Source organism: Cheilinus undulatus, linkage group 12, assembly GCF_018320785.1.
Source record: "Cheilinus undulatus linkage group 12, ASM1832078v1, whole genome shotgun sequence".
Classification (NCBI taxonomy): Eukaryota; Metazoa; Chordata; class Actinopteri; order Labriformes; family Labridae; genus Cheilinus; species Cheilinus undulatus.
Genome location: NC_054876.1, coordinates 43,871,094 through 43,885,972, shown reverse-complemented (window position 1 = coordinate 43,885,972; position 14,879 = coordinate 43,871,094). Strand labels below are relative to the sequence as shown.

The 14,879-nt window shown below is 37.4% G+C and overlaps 2 protein-coding genes across 3 annotated transcripts in view; both read right to left on the bottom strand.

The window, feature by feature from the left end:
• The window catches only part of mybbp1a (MYB binding protein (P160) 1a), a 29,044-nt gene extending 25,878 nt beyond the window's left edge, over positions 1-3,166 (bottom strand). For both annotated transcript variants that reach the window (XM_041801556.1, XM_041801557.1), the window contains exons 1-2: positions 2,950-3,166; positions 905-1,000 (exon numbers count right to left, since the gene is read on the bottom strand). In XM_041801556.1, the coding sequence (XP_041657490.1) occupies positions 905-1,000; positions 2,950-3,126 (273 nt within the window). In that variant the 5' untranslated portion in view covers positions 3,127-3,166. The remainder of the gene's footprint in view (positions 1-904; positions 1,001-2,949) is intronic.
• An 875-nt stretch (positions 3,167-4,041) lies between these two features.
• On the bottom strand, positions 4,042-13,937 carry tbl2 (transducin beta like 2). The gene is made up of 7 exons (XM_041800915.1): positions 13,725-13,937; positions 9,916-10,037; positions 9,443-9,627; positions 8,429-8,580; positions 8,100-8,226; positions 7,126-7,278; positions 4,042-5,386 (listed from the first exon to the last, which is right to left on the bottom strand). The coding sequence occupies exons 1-7, from the start codon at positions 13,849-13,851 to the stop codon at positions 4,927-4,929; spliced, it is 1,326 nt and encodes a 441-aa protein (XP_041656849.1). The 5' UTR covers positions 13,852-13,937; the 3' UTR covers positions 4,042-4,926.
• Between the last annotated feature and the right edge of the window lie 942 nt (positions 13,938-14,879).

Sequence of the window (14,879 nt, the reverse complement as noted above, 5' to 3'; positions counted from 1 at the left end):
AGATTTATTTTTGGGCGTTTTGTGCCGTAAATGACAGCACAGTGAACAGAATCTGAAAAAAGGTATGAAAGAGTTGGGGAGAGTTATGAGGGAAGGTGCCACAGGCCGGATTTGAACCCAGGCTGACCGCATACATGGGGCGCACCTGAAACCACAAAGCCACCAGCGCCCCTAATCTGAATTGATTTGACATGATTTGGAAAGGCACACCTCTCTCTATAGAAGGAGACAGGATTGTTTCCAGGAACAGATCTGGGGAAGGCTACAAGTTCTGTTGCTCATTCTTGCTAATTCTCAAATGGGAGAAGTTTGGCACAACCAGGACTTTTCTAAGAGCTGGTCATTTGGCCAAACTGAGCAATCGGGGGGAGAAGGATCTGAGTAAGAGAGGTGACCAAGAATCTGATGGTCACTCTGACTGAGCTCCAGAGATCCTGTGTGGAGATGAGACAAAGTTCCAGATGGACAACCATCATTGCAGCCCTCCACTGATCTGGGCTTTATGGCGGAGTGGCTAGATGGAAACCTCTCCTCAGTACAAATCACATAAAAGCCGCTTGGAGCTAGCAAAAAACTTGATATAAAAGCCAAGGGTCTTATGCTACTGTGATATTTCGGTTTTATATTTTTCATAAATTTGCATAAAATTCTGAAATTCTTTTTTCACTTTGTCATGACTGGGTACTGACTGTTGATTACTGAGAACAAAAATCCTTTTTTTCATCCGTAGTATGAGGCTGCAACATAACAAAACTGAAAAAGTGACGGTAGACTAAATACTTTCTGAATGCAATGGTTATATTATAGTGTCATTAAACCATTTTAGATATGTATAGATAAAAGTGCACAAGGCCTGCATAATACAGGATACATTTTTACAAGTTATAAAGTCTTCTCAACCCACCTGTCCCAGAGCGAGGCTGAATCCAGGTCTCGCTGCCTCTCGTGTGTGAGAAAGTCCGTCCACCAGCCTTTTAAATGTGTACTCCAACTCATCTTCCTGCAAAACACACAAAACACCATGTGGTCAATAAAGCTGCTTTCAGCATATCATTCTTTAAACTGCAATAAATTCAATAACATGCAATGTCTTTATCTAAAGCAACTGGATGGATAACATAACTTTACATTACTGAATCATTGCTCAATGGACCTGAATTTTTCAGGTAGATTCAGAAACATGCATGCTGCAAAATCAATATTAAGATTTAGTTCTTTACTTTTGTGCAAATTTATGAACTACTACACAAGGGAAAGTGGGAATTGAATTGGTTTTATTAAATGCTTAGAATAATGTTTTATTATGAAAAAGGTACAGACTATACATTACAAGTTACTCTATTCAACAGTAACATTTTTATTGTTTGTTTTGTGCTAAACAATAATACATAATGAGACAAAGATATCATTCTAAACACCACAGAGAAAGGCAGAAAACCTTGTCATCTTATTTGAAGGCTCCACTGTAATAATTTTACTATTACACATGTTTTAGAGCAGCGAATCTTTATGGGTTACATAGTAGAATACTGCAGTTTGGAAGAAAAACATGAATGAAAAAGACATCCCTGGGAGGATTAGCGTGCATACTTTATATTTTTATCTATTTCCTGTTATAGTTGGAAGTTCTGGTAGTTTCTTGAGGAATTCCTTGTTAACTTGGGAAAACCGGCTTTGTCATCCCCAAGAAAAGGAGCTATAAACAGTCCACATCTTTAGAAAAATATTTACTCCACATCAGAGAAAAACTGAGCAAAATAAAATACATAGATGTGTGTCAACTCAGGGCATCTGTGCAGCTGTAGATTGTTTTTTCCAGGCACACACTGGTGACCCTCTCTTGGGTCCTCGACCCATCAGTTGAACCACTGTTTCGGAGCACGCAAAACAATGCTGCACAATTAATCCAATTGCAATCGTGATGTCAGGCTGTACAATTACATGAAAGGCTGCAGTTATTGTTGTACTAATTAGTAATGTGATGGTTTAAAATGTCTGCAGAGAAGCATTTAGGTTTATAATAGTTACACTATTGCACTTTGTAGAAGTACCTTAACTCTAAAGAACATTTTTTTCTGAGAATGAAGTTATTTTGAAATTTCTGGAATAACTTCACATTTTATCTTATAATGCAACTTCAGATTTGTATGTTTTGAGCTGATAAATACACACTTCAAAAGTATCATTATATTCTGCACTTACCTGATAACCAAACAAGTAGACCCGTGAAACCATTTATGTATTAAATTGCAATCATGATATATTATTGTCTAGTAAGATAGCAATCACACATCAATAACAAATCATGCAGCACTAAGGCAACGTAATGAAATGGAATATAGCAATATCAGCTATAGTGATATTATCACATTTAAATTATTTGTGCAACTTTTCAAATGATACAAGAAAAACTTACGATGAAGAGTAAAATTCAGAACTATAGCTCACTCAGCCAGAACAAGTCAACTTTTATTAAGTTAAGAATAAATAACTTATGAAAAGGAAGGTATTTTCTCAGTAATTAAAGAAATATTGATGCTGCTTCAATACTTGGAGATATCTGCATTTGTCTTTTTGGGAACTCTAAAGGTTTAACATGTATGTTACTAAGCCCATTAAAATATACATGGGGTTCACCTTTAAATACCTGGATTTTACACAAAACTATCAATATAATCAAAAATAATGTACATATTAAGTACATGAACGTTGTGTCTACATGTTTTCATCACTGACAAGATCCAGTCTATAAAATTATTCCTCCTCTATTTGATATTATTCAGGTGTAGATCTCTGGTTAATTTCACAATCAGTGTAACTATAAAATACCAAGGACAATAGCTAAAAAACAATACTGTCACATTTTTTAAAAAGCTGTTCCTTTGGGTTGATATCCAGCCTTTCAGTGACAGTCACATTAGTTTAACACAGTCCATATTTGAGCCTCACCTTGTTGTTAGTTTTCAGGTATTTAATGAGTCCTTCTACAGCCTTCAGTCGAACATCCTGGTCTGGTTTAGCTATGTCCCAAAAGAAGTCGAGGAAGACCCGGTTCTGTTGAAGGATCCCGGCCGGCCGAACCGGCTCTGGTGTTTTCACTGAGAGCTCCACCATCTCTACAGACATCTCCAAACACCACCACTGATGCCCATGCTGCTACAGGAGAGAAAACGTGCCTCGGTGCGCCGCACTACTTCCGGGTCAACACTATAGCTCTGACGTCTCCTTAGCACAGTACCGCCACCAGCTGGTATGGAGTGTAAATTCAACAATTTTGGCCAATAATCTGGCAGGCGCTTAAAATTAAGTACTAATCTAAGATTAAAGATTGAGGTTTTTCTTTTTAAAAGTTTATGTCACATTTCAGTCATTCTTGGTCTTTATAATTTTAGTCTAGTTGTGATCAACAAAAACATTTCAGTCCAGTCTTAAAAGAGTCCCTATATTTTAGTCAAAACTTTTAGTGAGGGCATTTGTTTTCTTTGAGCCCAAAGATCTATTCACAACTAGTCTTAGCCTAGTCTTCCTCATAGAAAAAACATTTTTACTCATAGTTTTACTCGACAAAATTTACAGACTTAACACAATAAAAATATATTCATATGAAAAGTACTCTGTAAACGATATTCTATCAAATTAAATACTTTCATACATTTAGAACTTTATTAATACCCATATCTCTTTGTAGAATGGCAGTAGTTCAGTCTGAAGGGACTTGAGACACTTATTAAATTTTTAAACCTTGAGATAGGACGTTATCAGTGAAGTTAGTTTTGTTACCATTTACATTGTCATCATAGTTTAGTTCAAATTAGCACGTTATCAAATTCTCCATTTAGAGGATTAGCACAGCAGCATCACTCAGCAGCGCTGTAGAAGTACAGTCAAGCACATTTTCACGTTCTAATGCAGGAAAAATGTCATTTGATTTGTAGAGTTTGCAGCAGGCCACTTAGCCCAGTTTGAACACCCCTGATCTTAAATGTCAGTTTACCAAATAAAAAAGAAAAAAACAATCTGTCTAGTTATCTTATGAAAAGTTTTATTCATTTTGGATCAAACAACGGTGAGTGGAAGTTCCCACTTGACATTCACGGTGATATCTAGGCTCTTGCTGCCCCTCAGTTGAGTTGTGGGGGCCAGTGGGGGGCCATGTGGTAGGGTAGGTTGTCTCAGTGTTATCACGACCTGGTTAGCTCACACAAACACCAGGGTCTGTTAAAAAGTGGGTATGCTGTTTTGGCTGAAGCAGCAATTAAAGTTAGTGTGGCAGGGTATGCAACTCATCAGTAGGGCATTGGGGCATAACCGAGAATAGAAGTGCCTTCACTGATGGCTTTCATTGGACCACAACTACCCCACGTTTGTTTCAAACTTAAAATGTAGAAAAGAGTCGGATTAATTGAATTTTATTTTAGGTCATTTAGAAATTAAAACCAATCAAACGTTTGATCTAGATCCTCAATCCACTTTACTGTGAGCAGTTTAATCCCTGGTGGATGAACAGTGGATTATAAATCTACCATATAAAGACTGTGCCATGAAGCAGTTTTAATCAGTCAGCAATATTTATCCCAACTGATTCAATGACTTGTTAGAACCAAGGTTAAAAAATTTATCACACCCAGATTAACCCTCATCATGTTAGCGATATTTAAGCCGGTGTAGGAACAATATGCAAAATAGTATTTCTCAGTGTAAGCAGCCTTAAGTAGAAAAAGTAATTTATAAAACCACCACAAAAATTGTGTGAACTTCAACCATTATTTCTTTGCATAAAAACGTTTGTCTTTATTAAAACGGCATGCAAATCTCATGATTCCCGGACCAGATCATTTAGTGTCAGAAGGAGAACTGTTGTTGCAAAAACGATCAGCAGTCTGTGTCAGACATTTTCACATTCAGAGTATGGCTTCTTTGGGTGTTTCAGTCAACAGGACCGACCAGCACAGTGTCCAGAGCGCTCTGAGCCTCTGCTATCTGCTGCTGCAGTCTCTGCTTCATGGCCTCATTCTGGGCCTTCTTCAGCATGTCCTGCATGTCTCTAATGGCCGCTCTGTAGCCGGGGGCGTTGTGAAATACCCGGATGGCTTTGTCCCCACTAGACACCAAGAAGCGCCCGTTAATGTCAAATCTAAGATCGGTGATCTCCTCGCTGTGGACGCCCTGCAGCTCCTCCTCCAGCTCCCCACTGGCAGCGTTGTACATCGCCACGTTACAGCCATCACTGATGGCCACCACACGACCATCCGGAGACAAAGCCACTCGGCTACCGTCAGACGAGGCACAGGGGACGGTTTTTAGGAGGTAGGGGTCCTGCTGCTTCTTGTACTCCACGTCTGTGTTCCACAGCTTCCACGTACCGTCTTTGGAGACCGTCACCATTCTGATGATAAAAGAAAAAACAAAATCACAATCACATGGCAGTTTTGTATTCAACATTTAAAATAAAACACATTGAGAACAGACAGTCTATTTTTTTACTCAGTTTGCAATGAAAGGCATTTTAAAGCTTTCCATCATATTGTATCTTTAGGGTTTTTTTAAGAGATTTTGCGGGACTTTTCCAGGACATTTTCAGTAACAATTTGTTGGAGATGACCATAAATGAGAGATGCAACAATACAGAGAGCCTACGGTTCAATACACACCACACATTTTTGGTTTGGTTTCATCCTGATGGAGTGTTTTTTTCATTCTATCCATCCATTTTCTATACTGCTTATTCCGTTCCGGGTCACGGGGGGGGGGGCTGGAGCCCATTCCAGCTGTCATCGGGCGAGTGGCGGGGTACACCCTGGACTGGTTGCCAGTCAGTCGCAGGGCTGACATATAGAGACAGACAACTAGGCACACTACAGGCAATTTAGAGTCACCAATTAAGCTAATGAGCATGTTTTTGGTGGTGGGAGGAAGCCGGAGAACCTGGAGAGAACCCATGCATGCACAGAGAGAACATGCAAACTCTACACAGAAAGGCCCTGACTGGGAAGCGAACCAGCGACCTTCTTGCTGTGAGGCAACAGTGCTAACCCCTGCGCTGCTGTGCCGCCAAGGAGTGTTTTCCCATCACTGTTATTAATGGTATTCCACTTTTAGGCTTTTTGTATGGTATGTATGAGTGTAAGTTTAGTGTGGGTCAGGACGCACAAATGCTTCATGAGTAGCGTAGGTTTAAGGATTATATCCAAAATCTTTTAGAGGGCATTTTAAGAAAGTCTGCATGAATAATAAGACACCAGACAGTGGGATAACATTAAAACACTGACATGCTCAGTGTTCTCTCCTATCTGCATTACCTGCAGATACAAAGAAAGAGAAAGGAGACAGAACGTTTTCAGCAGATCTCCATTCATGCATATGCAAGCCTATGGCTGTTTTCATTTCACTAACAATCTGAAAATGGATTTATTGGCAGTAAATATCATGCGAGAAGTGTTTGAGTGTGGTTCTGGTTGAGTCTGTTTCACCTCAAGAGCAGTGCATGAAAGAAGAGAGGTTTCTGGGCTGCAGCACACTCAAATTTGCAGAGAAACCGGTTTTATCTAGGCTTTATTTCCTCAGGTTTTGAGTAGCTGCTAGAATTTAAACTAAACTGTCCATAAACTGTCATCATTATTTGAAATCATCCTCAACATAATTTAGCGCTTTCAGATGACGATATCATCTGTTTGTGGAGCTCTCACTTAAATTGGAAAGTTTTTATTCCAAGGAAATCTGATACCAGGAAAATTGTTCAACTTTTCTACTTTTCCAGAACACAGAGGAACACTGTACCTACTTTTCTTCATCCTAAACAGTTAAAGAAACTTATGGGCTCATGTGCTAGAATAATATTTGGCCAAAAGCAACTTTAAGTTTTCCATCATGACTGTGAGGGTACACGGTGCCAATAAAAACTAAAAGAACCTCATGTTAAAAGCCGATCAAACATCGTTGTCACAATTTAATTTGTTATTCTCATTGATTATGAGTCTGAAAATTTCTGGTGGATGGATTTCTAACTTTATAAAAATCCAGATCAGCTATTCCTCCATTTCCATTTTACATTTGAACTCTCTTCAAATCCGACCAGTGCTAGCTACCTCTTAGGTCTTGCTGTGTAAGCAGTAAAGTGTATATTACCTGTGAGAATCGTTGGAAAAGGCAAACGCATGAACTCCTGCAGAGTGTCCCTTCAGGTCAAAAGCTCGGGCCACCTCTCTGAACTCTCCTCCCTTCCCGAAGCAAACCTCCCACACCTTCACATCAGGAGTGAAACCACAAGATGCGACAAACCTTTGCAAAGAGACACAAAGAATTCAATGACTTTCTGTTTTTAAAGAAAGTGATGAAACAGCTGATACACTGAAAAACAGCTGAGGTGAACTGTAAAGGAGCTCCCCCAGATTTAAAGCTTTAGTAATTATAAAAAGGATACTTTTTTTTCACTCATTTGCACATTTAATGAGTGACAAATTTCTGTAAAACCTACAATAATAAAGATGCGAAGCTAAGAAGTGTTCATTTTTCTTTAATATACTATATTTACTTATTTTATGCCCGAGAGACACTAGATTGAAAAAAGAGCAGCATATAGGGGTAAGAATGTCAAAAGCCAAGTTATTTATGGATAAATGGTGTTGGTGAGTTATTTTTCCTATAAGTTTCACATGATTCGACGGTAGTTTGTCCATGTGTTTCATCTATATCCCTCATAATTCATATAGATGGGTCTTAATTATTTCAGGTACTGAAAAGTGGACCTTCATTAAAATAAAACTCAAATGAATAAAATTACATTTATGTTTCAAAAAGACCTGAATGTCTTAACTTTCATAAAACGAAGTTTACTTTTTGCTCTGGCTCCTAAATTGCTTAAATTCAGTCACTGAATAATGATATAAAACAACAGATCTTATTATAGTTAAGCCTCAGTGAGATAATGTCTCCTTTTATTTACACATTTTTCCTGTTGATGGAATCAAAAAAGCCACAATAACCCTTCTTTGATTTCATAATGCAAGACAAAGGCAGAACCTTTTAAAGTGGGAGCGACGGAGCAGGATCACTTTATGATACTCAAGAGAAAGATTTACAGTGACGAGGCTGGTACTGACCTGCCACACGGAGAGATGGCAGCATAAGAATTGGTCATCTGGTTGGTGTTTATAGAGGCCAGGATTTCTCCTTTCAGGTCCCAGATGTGGATAGTGGTGTCAGTCGAGGCGCTCATGATGAACTTACCTGAGAGAGTAAATAAGCACAACTGAAAACTATCCTTTATTACACAAACTAGTTTTAAAAATATCAATGAGCTGAAGCAATGGGAAAAATGTAATGCTGTAGTGTAGTTAGTGTACACAGGATGCTTCTGCTGTCTATATCCAACGTGTATTGTGCTCACTTAGACCTTTGGTCATAATACAAACAAGTTAAAATTCCATACCCGTCTCTGCTATGCCGATGTTGAGGATGGGCGCCTTGTGTTTCTGAGGGAAGTCCTCGGGTGCAGCTTTGAAAGTCATCGTACCGTCCTCTTTTTTGATCATTTTGAAAATTCTAATTGAGTCTCCATTGGCCAACCAGGTGATGAACGCCCTGGAGAAAGTCAGTGAAGGAAATAATTGCATTATAACTATCGTAGGATACAACAATGTGATATCTGTTTGACAAATCAGAATTCTGCCAATATGACCTAGCAGGTGTTGGCTTTGAAACAGTCTATCATTAAAATAATAGGCTGGAACAAAACACCCTGATTTTATGAAAGTTGCTGCAGAAAGTTTGTAAGATTACAGTTCAAAGGAAAATAGGATACTTTAAAAAAATCCCTCCTTTCTGCTCCCTTGAAATGCACTTTGACCTGTCATTAAATTTGACAAAACCGTGCTATATAAATAAAGTTTGGCTGATTGACGTATCCAAACCCCATTTGTACCAGCAGAATAAAAACATCTTTCGGTAACACTTTATTTGAAGTTTTATTCATAAGACTGACATTATGCTGTCATAATCATGACATGACACCTGTCATTAATATGAATAGGGCTTCATGAATGTTGCCATTAAGTGTCATTAAGTGTCATTCACTAAATTATGACACCTTTACCGAAAAGTCAACATTTTTTCGGAAGGCATAATTATGATAACTTGACATTTGCGGTAAAGGTGTCATAATTTAGCCAATGACACTTAATGGCAACATTCATGACGCTCTATTCATGTTAATGACAGATGTCATGTCAGGATTATGATAGCATAATGTCAGTCTTATGAATAAAACTTCAAATAAAGTGTTACCCATCTTTCTATATATTGATATGAAGCTTTATGTCCATTACGCAGATGTACAAGACAACAGTAAAATAAAATGTGATCATCCCAAAGTCAAATCTATAAATAACAATACTGGTACATTTATTTCATATTTTCATCTTTGGTAGAACAGAGGAGAGCACACCTGGAGTCAGGGCTGAAGCGAACTAGCGTGGCATGATCCAGCTCCACGTTTGCCCTTAGACACTTGTGCTCCCGCTCCAGGAAGTCCTTGGTGCTCCAGATCCGGACAGTGCGGTCGTCAGCACATGAGGCCAGGTACTTCCCATTACTGCTGAAATCAAGGCATGTCACATTCCCACTGTGGCTCTGAAAAAGATGCAAAAAGACAGTCAAAAAAACTGGAGAAAGAGCCTACATAAGGGGTGATGTTCCTGCTTCTGGAGACAAAAATGTTTAAAAACACACTAGATGTCAGTTTATGGGTCTGCTAAAACTAAAACTTATTTTAAAATACTACTTGTGTTGAAGCTCTGAGATGTTTCCAACATTATTTTCACTTTTTTACATCATGAAGAGATCATAAGTATGATTACATTCCCTACATAACAAGGCACTTGGATAGTGTTTTATATATGCTCTGTTAATCCAGTTTACCTTCAGTGACGATGCCAACAGCGGATGGCTGAAAGTGTGCTGTGAAGCTTTATCTTTACGGCTACGTTGCTTTTCTTGCTTCGGTTTCTTAGATTGCGGGGCCTTCGCAGTACTGCTTTCAGCTAAAAACAAGACACAAGGATCACGATCACCATTTGAACAGTTAACACTATAGCAAAGGCATCACATGATAAAAGTAAAGACACAATAGCACAAACAATGAAAACAACAGAAATATGAATGATTTAGATTGATATAACCAAAAGAGGACGCTATCTGCTTGAAGTAGTCACCTACAAAGTGTAGTTCTGCAACAGCACTGCTACACAGTTGCTCAGTCATCACACCTTTGTATTGACATCTGTGACAACGCAACACTGGTGTTCCTTTGTGTGAATTTACATTTTAGTACGGTTTAGTGGAAGGGTGAGAGGTGTCTTACATGTGAGCACAAACACTAGCTCTGACCAACGTTATTATAGTTAACTAAAACTAACTAAATACCTCAAACTAAAATGTGAAAATCATTTTATTCGACTGAAACTAAATAAAAATTAAGCTTTACAAAAATAACAAAAACTAACTGAAATTTATTTCTATGCTGACAAAACTAATTAAAATAAAATAAAATCTCCTTAGTTTTAGTCTTTGACAGCAGCATTGTGACTAACATGGACCACCAAGCCTGAGTAAAATCTCTTAATTTTGATTGGAAATAGTTTATACAGTGGTAATTTTCTTGAGTTGTATACAAACATAAAAATTTAATAAATAAAGAAAAAAGTGAAGAGCCTTTTTTGGTCTCACCCCTGACAAGTTCCCCATATTGCCAAAAAAACTAAAACTAGTAGTTAAAAACTGAACTAAAACAAAGCATTTTAGCAAAATAAAAACAAGACTTAACTAAAAAACCAGAAGAAAAAAGAAACAAAAACTAAACTGAAATTGAAAACAAAAAGTAAAAAACAAAATGAAAATAAAAACTAATGAAAAATCCAAAACTACTATAACCTCGGCTCTGACATTACCAATTGCTAACTTGTTCCCCCCTTTTTTGCCTGGCACTGTCAAGTCTCTCAAATGATTTCAGTCAAACCTAAAGTAGTTTCTGACCCACTGTGTCGAGGCCCGTCCCTAAGCTTTAAAACTGCGTAGGGAACAAAAGGTTGAGGAGAGGAGAGAGAGATCTGAGGACTAAAAGACACGCCTCTTTATTGGATATCAATCACTGACTGGACTTCAACCTAGCTCACTGAAATCTCAAATCAGCTGAGTTTGATAATGATGAGAAATCTGACCTTAAAACAGACCCTGAATAAACACAAAAGAAAAAAATATTAGGCAAGCCACTAAATATTGGGAAAATGATGAACCTTAGGATTAAAAAGCAGTCTGTAAGGGAGGACAAAATAGGACTCATTTTGAAGGCTAAGTTTTAATAGAGATAAATACATAGGCTACATGGCTATTAGTAATAACAATACAACCTCAAAATTTAAAGGCATTACTTGAATTTACAGTTTATTTAGGGTGGCAAAATATTGTTTTGTTTTCTTGCATTAAGTGATATTGTATTTACAAATTTGTTTTGGGCCAATACTGATAACGATACTGCTGTATAAATGCAGTTTAGACCAGAAACCTAAATCGGTAAAACTCTTTAAAATTTAAAGACAAACAAAGACACAAACTTGATCCTTAGAACACGATTTAAAACTTAAGAATAAACAAATATAAAAGACTTCAGTCTGTTTGTCGAGCCTTAAATTCCACAAACTTATTTGTTTACATGGCTGATATCTATTCCTGATAGAAGCAGATATTGCTAGCATATACATCAGTTGTAAAGATCAGCAGAAATGTTCATATCTGGTAATACAGATAATCAACTTTGCCCCACCATTCAGTAAAAACATAGGCATTTTATTTGTTTTAAGAGATTGTAGAAGAGAGGTAACTTTTTAATCCTATTACTAAATTAATCTCTAAGCAGTTTGTTTGGAGTGACTTCAGATTTTTTTTCAAATTCTTAAAGGGTGCCTCGACAGAAAAAGGTTTAGAAACACTGCATTTAAAGTAGGGCCGGGCAATTAATCACAAATTAGATTAAGCCTAAATCGCAATATGGCCTGCTGCAATTTTCCAATTGCAGAAGATGCAATCTTTGTGGGGAAATACCAGTTGAAAACTTCTTTTTACTGCAGAGATGTTTTGCATTACATATCATGCAATCATTCTAGTAACATTTTTAGAATAGTGTACAAAAAAAGTCAAATTTTCTTAATTTTTTTGTAGGTTTTCTTAGTAAATATGAGAACTATATAAAAAAAAGTATCATTCCCTTTAAAACAACAATTCATATCCAATTTGCAAAATGAGTAAAAATCATCACAATTAGATATTTAAAAAATGTTGTCCTGCCCTAGTTTAATGTAATATTGTGTTTGTGATAATATGGAATGAATTATTGCTTGTTTTGTTGGAAATTGCATGAGATGAGAAACTTAAGAAATGAGTGCATATTAAATTGCGATTGCAATATTGGTTCAAAAAATTGCAATTATATTATTTTTCCAGATTGGTCAGCCCCAATTAAAATACAGTGAAAACAAAACCCTTCTTAAAAGACAACATCAGGCATCAGTAATTTCTGTAAAATACTTCATGCTGGATTCAAAACTTCTGTTGTGTAATGGCTTGAGCAAAACTTTTGTTTTTAATCTGCCGGTTTTTGCCGGAACCTGAATCTCCTGCCAGAAAGCAGAAGTTAAATTCAGCATGGAGAGGATGCTCAGGAGACTATATGATGATTGGACATTAGATGTTACCCTCTTATCAAAGGCTGGAAACATATCAGTTAATCTAATACCAACGATTTCACTGGAAACTAATCACTTTGTTTTAAACTCTGTTTATCTCTAAATGAAAGGCTACCAAACCAGGGGATGATGGCAAAGACCTGGACAGATTCAACCATGGAGTAATAAAACAGTGCTATAAGTCTGCTGCACACCCCCAAACTGATTGAGTGTAATTTACTTTAATAAACTACAGCAGTATTTTCCTTAATAAACAGCTTATTATTATTGATGACACTCTGGTACTCTGGACATGCTCCACAGTCTCACCCTTATCGTTTAGTGGTGTATAAATGAGTTTCATCTGAACCTATACACGTCCTTGTGTAATTCATAACATTCAGAGTTAAAAAGGAGTCATCACCCTTATAAAGGATGAAGTACAAGGACTCTGATAGACAGCGGGGCACAGAACAGCTTGATGGGTCGTATAAGGAACAATAAACCTAAGCCCTGAAGTAGCAGTAGTAGTAATAGTAGTCTGAATAAGAAAAATGTTTGATTTATAATTTAAACACCAGAGCCGACATGTGTAATATTCATTTTAGTGTAGAAATACTGTAGAATCATTGCAACAGGTGAATTTTGAAGCTCAGAGAGGACAGTGGCTGTAATATTAAACATTTCATGCGTTTATGTATAATTTATAGGCATAAATAGACTACCCAAAGAGCAGTCCTCCCATTGGTCAGTCAGTGAAACCGTTGCCAATTGGATAACGACAGGTGACAGACGCTTAAAGTTGTTTCAGTTTGTTACTTACTACCTACATGAGTCCTTATTTTTCTGTGAGCTCTGTATAAATAGCAGGTATGATAATCTTGTTGAAGCTCGTTCTAAATGAATAAATTAGATATATCTCTCATATCTCAGACATCTCTGAGAAAATGACAGCGCTGGTGACTCACCGCCTCTTTCAGCTAGAGTTACGTTAGCCTGTTCGGCTCTTACCGGTAAACTCTGCTGTCTGCTCCAGCTCTTCTCTTATTTCTTCTTTCCGTCTACCCACCGCTAATGCAACTATTATAACTAGAGCTCCTAATAACAAAGTCAATGCAACCAGAGCGGCAACCTCCATGTTTAAGGCTTTCTGCCACGTACTTTGCACCGCTAACGTCTACTTGGCCACTGTTGAGTGCTCGACCACTACGCATGCGTACACCTCTTCTTCTTGGGCGCTGTTCTCCTTCGCTTCCTCAGGTTAACGCAAAAGTGATATAAACAAGCATCACCGCCACCTAGAGGGCGCAAACTTGACACAGTAAATAAATACAAAACATTTTTATCAGTCTGTAAATTATTTCTGTACATTTGTTCTGCTTTAAAGATAAGTGTACTTTAAAAACATTCATATAAAAAGAACAGAAAAGGAACAAAATGTCCTCTATACAGGGAAAACTGGCATAGGGAAGCAGCCTGGTTAAAGCTTAAACTTCATAAGGATTAAGATTTGTAGCAGATCTTTCTGAAAGTGGAAATTTGCTATTAAAAGTCAAATGAGCATTTCCCCACTATTTTGCGCACACTGTCGAAATGTTTTCCATCTGTGGGCTCACAAACAAGATGTGCGATCTTGAGGATAGTGAGATGACAGACCGGCTGAAAGAGAGAATCTCGATTTTTACAACTAATGCAAGGAGTTTCAGCTAGTTATAAAACAGACCAAAATTAATATGGATTCTTCTATTGCAGTGTTACTCAATCATGCTCAACCAAAAGGCCAAACCGTTGAAAGAACACCTTTTGCGTGAGCCACAATTAGAAAATATATAGCAAACTGGCAGGTATGCAATGTTGTTCCTTTCTCACAAACAGTGCTTTCTAGCACATTTTTTTCCCTGTCAAAGCACCATAAATTCTCCACAAATGCTGCAACATTGTTTGAAATAATGATGTCATACAAGCAGATGTTAGCTGGAATCAGTAATGAAAGAGAGAACTTTGAAGAGATCTTGGGAGTGTTTTCGTCTTTAAAGTTATGTTAAAATATGGTGAATCTGCAGCAACTACTTGAAGGTTTTTCTGCTTTAATTATCTTAAATGAACACATCAAAAGCCGGATGTTGGTTGTACTCTCTGTCATTGATTACTCTGGCATCAAATATC

What these genes read in the sequence shown, in the direction of transcription:
- tbl2 (XM_041800915.1), bottom strand. Translation starts at nt 13,851, where the DNA reads ATGGAGGTTGCCGCTCTGGTTGCATTGACTTTGTTATTAGGAGCTCTA. An exon ending in GCAGACAGCAGAGTTTACCG is followed by an intron (nt 10,038 to 13,724) that starts GTAAGAGCCGAA and finishes TCTTGTTTTTAG; the next exon opens with CTGAAAGCAGTACTGCGAAG. An exon ending in GCCATCTCTCCGTGTGGCAG is followed by an intron (nt 7,279 to 8,099) that starts GTCAGTACCAGC and finishes CTCTTTGCAAAG; the next exon opens with GTTTGTCGCATCTTGTGGTT.